Here is a 5,000-nt window from a genome sequence, read left to right as displayed (position 1 = left end):
ATCTCATTTTACTTGTGTTGAGCCAGTGGTGAGTGTGTGTGTGTGTGTGTACCTCTTGGATGCGTTTCTGTAAAACTTCCACATAGAAGTCAACCGGGGCTTGGTCGCTGCTCTTCTCCGCCTCCTTCAGGGTCTCCCTGACGATAGCCTGCACTTCTGGGTGGTCCTCTGTTACCTCCTCTTCCACTGGGCAAACACAGTGACACAGGTATTTCATTCTGGCTTGGTAACGCATAAAATGTTGTCATGCCAATAAAGCTCAAAGGAATAGAACAGAACAGAACAGAATAGAACAGTTCAGAATAGAATGGAACGGAACCGAATAGAATAGAACAGAAAAAAAACAGAATAGAACGGAATAGATAAGAATAGAACAGAGAAAAAAACAGAATAGAACAGAATGGATAAGAATAGAACAGAACAGAATACAATAGAATTAGTGATAAATATTGTCATACCAATAAAGCTCACATAAATTGAACTGAATCAAATCAGAAACAAAATCAACTGAATTCAGACTCGAGTCTCACACAGTACAGCCCTAATTACAACAAACTAAATACTTTCAAGTATTGTAGTCACTACTTTCAACTAATTGTTCCAAACTGTTCATGATACAGAAATGACACAAAATACTGTATTGCTCAAAGAAAACATTGACCTTACCATCACTGCTCTTGTCACTTAAGGCCTTATCTGTTGGTGGAAAATCATCCGTACAGTAAATCACTGGATTGATGTCAGAGTTTGCTACCAGAAAACACCACATGTTGGGTTATACTATATTTTGGATTGACTACCCTCTTGAGAACATAGCACAGCACAGAACAACAGAGCACAGCCAAGTACAGCATAACCCAACCCAACCCAACCCAACCTTGTACACACGATAGATGGTCTGACCTGATCCAGCTGTGTCTTTACTATCCACATTGGACTGCTGACCATCTTTTGCCTTCTCTTTTTCTGTGGGGAACAGAATGTGTGCTTATTCAGTGTCTTTATGTTCTTTATGTGTGTGTGTGTGTGTGTGTGTGTGTGTGGTGGGGGAGGGGGGGGGTATATGGTTGAGGAATATCATGGTGTGTGTTTGTGTGAGCACCTTTGCCAAACATGTGATCCACTTCTCTCTTCACTTTAATCTTCTTAATAGCAGCTACCGTGGTGTCATGCTTGAGCTTGTCCAGCCTCTCCTGTGATGGGGAGTGGGGACACAATGACAAGCCATCTGGTAATCAGCACAATTAGCCAATAAGGTCTTGGTCACTTACATGCAGAGAGCAAAATCATCCTCTGTACACAGCATGGACACCAAGCCCTTTTACACAAACAACACAACACAAAGAGCTCTGAGAACTGGGCCAGTAGACGACAAACCGGACCCAGGCCCTTTATATACATCACTCCCTCTCTCTCTGTCTCTGTCTCTCTCTCTCTCTCTACCACACATACATACACGCACACACAGACACAGACACAGATACAGACACAGACACACTATATACTATATACCATATATTATATATGAAACCTCCTTAACATTCAGACACATCAGTCCTTGTTCTTTTGAGGCTGCATCTTTCTCTCCACACTTGAATGATTTCCCAACTCCTAAAAAAGACACCAGAATGTTAAGGAACAAAAATACTCTTTTTTTCTCATATCACCTTCTTCATGATGACGAGCATGGGCTCCATCAGCGTCTCTATGTCGATGACGACAGCCCCATAGTGGTTCGCCAGCTGCTGGCACAGCGTGGTCTTGCCCGTGCACAGCTGTCCGATCACCGACACCTTGCATGGAGGCTGGGGCATGGGCGGCAGCAGGAAGGGCCGCGGGTTGGTCAGGAACTTTTGCAGGGCCTGCTCACTGGAGAGGATGTAAAACTTATCCTGGAAACTAGAGGAGGAGGAGAGAGAGAGAGGGAAGGACAAAGAGAGAGAGAGGGGGAAAGTAAGAGAGGAATGGAGAGAGTGAGAGAGATAGGGCCAGAGAGAGAGAAAGAGAAAAGCAGAGTGGATGCATATATCTTCTTTTTCATGTATTCTGTATAAAAACCTTGCTTTTAAATGTTCTGCTTTGGCGATGGGGAAAAAAAATCAAAAGTCGTGCCACACACACAGCTGTAAGGTCCCACACACACACACACACACACACACACACACACACACACACACACACACACACACACACACACACACACACCCTCACCCCAAAGTAGGGCTGTACATTAACTTTTTTTGCTCACAGCAAAACAGCTACAGAGGTTGATAGCTTTGTAACAGAGACACACTCACCCCACAGAGAACTCTGGTTTGCCCTTGACAATGTGGCCATCCTTGAGGGCGACAGGACAAGTCCTACCCCAGCGACTCCTTCTCCAGCGAATGCCTGGAGACACCAAATTGGTGGCAGCAACACTATGCATCAGCTCTTCCTGTGCGTTTGTACACACACACACACACACACACACACACACACACACACACACACACACATTTAAATTCTTTACTGTAATTGGATCAATAAATAGATATCAATATAAATATATATATCCAATAAATGATCCAAATTTAGCTTAAAAGATTCCAAGTTCCAAGTTTCCAACAGCAGAAAAAGTATCAATCCATAACGTATACATAAGGGGTAAAGATACACACACACACACACACACACATGCACACAGACAACAAACATATGTACAAATACATTGCATGTACGAGTGTGTATGTACTGTAATCAGTTACATGCAGTGTGTGAGTGACAGGGTTGTGCAAAATTTGAATTGCAATTCTGCTTCCTGTTTGCTACCTCAATAGAGTACTCAAGTATGACGTCACGCTGTCCTGGCAACCGGATTTTCAGTTCTAAACAAACCAAATTAACAAGGGGAAATCCTATGCCACACGAACGTTTTATGGAAAAGGAACGATTTTTTTGTGAAATGATTTGTGAGTTTGCTTTACCAATGATGTAAGTAATATTGAGAATAGATTGTCTTCATAAAAAAAAAAAACTAAACTAACTTTGTGTAAATTGCTGTCAGTATGGCGCAGTGCTTCGCCCCTACATGCAGGCATCAGTCAGTCTCATACTTGCCGATTTTTTTTCAGGTTTGTAAATAAATTCCAATTTTTTTTAAAAAAAAAGTGTTCGAAGCAACCCCGGTTGACAGTAATAACATTATGTAATCAGAACAGATTAGGCAAATTTTACTGTTACGTTATAAACTTTATCTTTCATACTCGCAAACTTTTCCTTTTACAGTAATACCCCGGAAAAATACATAAAAGCCTCCACATGTTTAGATCTAGTGATTTTCACCTCTTGAAATGTATTTATTCTCGTTTTAAAAGAAAGAACACAGCGAAGCAATGGAAAATGCCATCTCTCATTCGGTTGTTTAGAACTGAAAATCCGGTTGCCAGGACAACGTGACGTTTTCACTTTAGTACTCTATTGAAATGCAAGTGAAATTCAAGAAATGAATTAGAGTGCATGAAAATGCAATCTACTGTTATCCGATTTCTTCTTATTATTCTTCTTCTAACGCTTTTTCCGCGTTTAATGCGGCTTCAACCGTTTAACGTAGAAACTTCAAACTGTGTTACGTAGGTCTTACTTAGGACAGGTGTGGAATGTATTTTTCATATTTGTAACTTTTATACTTTTTGAACTATTAATTAAAAACTATTACAACTGTGCTCGTCATCTCCAGACTGCGGTCTACAAGGCCTAGCTTCTAACGTTAACGTTATCTCTAGACTGCCAGTGAATTCACCGGGTTGGTCAGTTGCTAAAGAACTTTGTTGGCATTGCATCGGTTGTGAAGACACAGCTCTGTGCGCAGTTTTCACGGATCATCATTGCCCTTGGACATTTTCAGCTGGTTTGGAAATTGGACTAATTTTAACATCACTTTTCCCCCTTTTTAAATATATGTTTCTTCCAGTAGCAGCAACTGGAATCCATGCATTTCCACTGAATTATTTTTGGAATCTGATCCCTTATCATACCTGTTCATTCTTACTCGTTGCTCGACTTATCGTGACTAAATTCTAGATGGCTGCAAACGCTAAACTTCGTGAAGATACTGTCTGTATAAATCGTCTTGTAAGTAAACTACCAGTGCTTTTTCAAAGTTCTCAATGTCTCGTTTTAAATGTCAGGGCCCTCGGAAGTCTACCAATGAAGTGTGGAGATACATTGAGCCTCGTAAATGGGTGTAAAACAGTGATTTATTTGCATGGCTAGCCCGATGCCGAAGCACCACTATTGAAAAAGATGTTGGTAGCATCGGCTAACTAGCGCAGATTTTGGAGTGCAGGGGACAAGCCGAGATGGGCTATGAGACATACGTTCACACTCGGTATCATGTTTCGATACACTTTAGGTCAATATCACACCGGAATTCTCCTTTAAATGCGCTTTAAAAATAAATGACTTGACTTGACTTGACAAATATCCCCATAGACTTAACATTGGCGATTATGGCATCACAATAGGGCACTTGGAATCCTATGCCAAGTGTTCCGGCCAGAGCCATGGTTCCGGCCACCTCCAGCAACTGTCTGTCTCAGCTTTAAGCATACAATCTGGCTCTCTTAAGACTACAGATCCTGTTCAACTGTTTCCTCTGCCCACAACTGTTTCAAAATAAAAGTCTCCACTACAATAATTCCCTATTAAATAATTTAACCATTTAAACTATCCAACTATTTAACTGTTCAACTATTCCAATAGTCAGTTATCATCAACTATGCCTCTAGCCTATATTAAACCACCACCTACCTAGCAACCAATTTAGCAACCATTGAAATTAAGCATCTATGTCAGTTTCAATCAAGATGATTATACTAGCAAACCACTGTAGTAACTCCTTTATTTCTGATAGTAGCCACCATGGACACCCTAGCAACAACCTAGCAATGACTTCAAGTACCCTAGCAACAGCCTAGCAACCACATTCACAGTTAAAACCTAGCAACCAACATCATTAA

The 5,000-nt window shown here is 41.1% G+C and overlaps 1 protein-coding gene across 3 annotated transcripts in view; it reads right to left on the bottom strand.

Moving 5' to 3' along the window:
- Positions 1 to 5,000, bottom strand: part of ak9 (adenylate kinase 9) — a 30,077-nt gene that overhangs the window by 20,945 nt on the left and 4,132 nt on the right. For all 3 annotated transcript variants that reach the window (XM_048251118.1, XM_048251117.1, XM_048251119.1), the window contains 6 exons: positions 2,298 to 2,437; positions 1,668 to 1,899; positions 1,103 to 1,193; positions 904 to 966; positions 667 to 696; positions 53 to 186 (listed from right to left, as the gene is read on the bottom strand). In XM_048251118.1, the coding sequence (XP_048107075.1) occupies positions 53 to 186; positions 667 to 696; positions 904 to 966; positions 1,103 to 1,193; positions 1,668 to 1,899; positions 2,298 to 2,437 (690 nt within the window). The remainder of the gene's footprint in view (positions 1 to 52; positions 187 to 666; positions 697 to 903; positions 967 to 1,102; positions 1,194 to 1,667; positions 1,900 to 2,297; positions 2,438 to 5,000) is intronic.

The sequence above is a fragment of the Alosa alosa genome, chromosome 8 (genome assembly GCF_017589495.1).
Source record: "Alosa alosa isolate M-15738 ecotype Scorff River chromosome 8, AALO_Geno_1.1, whole genome shotgun sequence".
Classification (NCBI taxonomy): domain Eukaryota; kingdom Metazoa; phylum Chordata; class Actinopteri; order Clupeiformes; family Clupeidae; genus Alosa; species Alosa alosa.
Note: the sequence above shows the minus strand (reverse complement) of the source record. Positions and strands in the feature narration are given on the sequence as shown.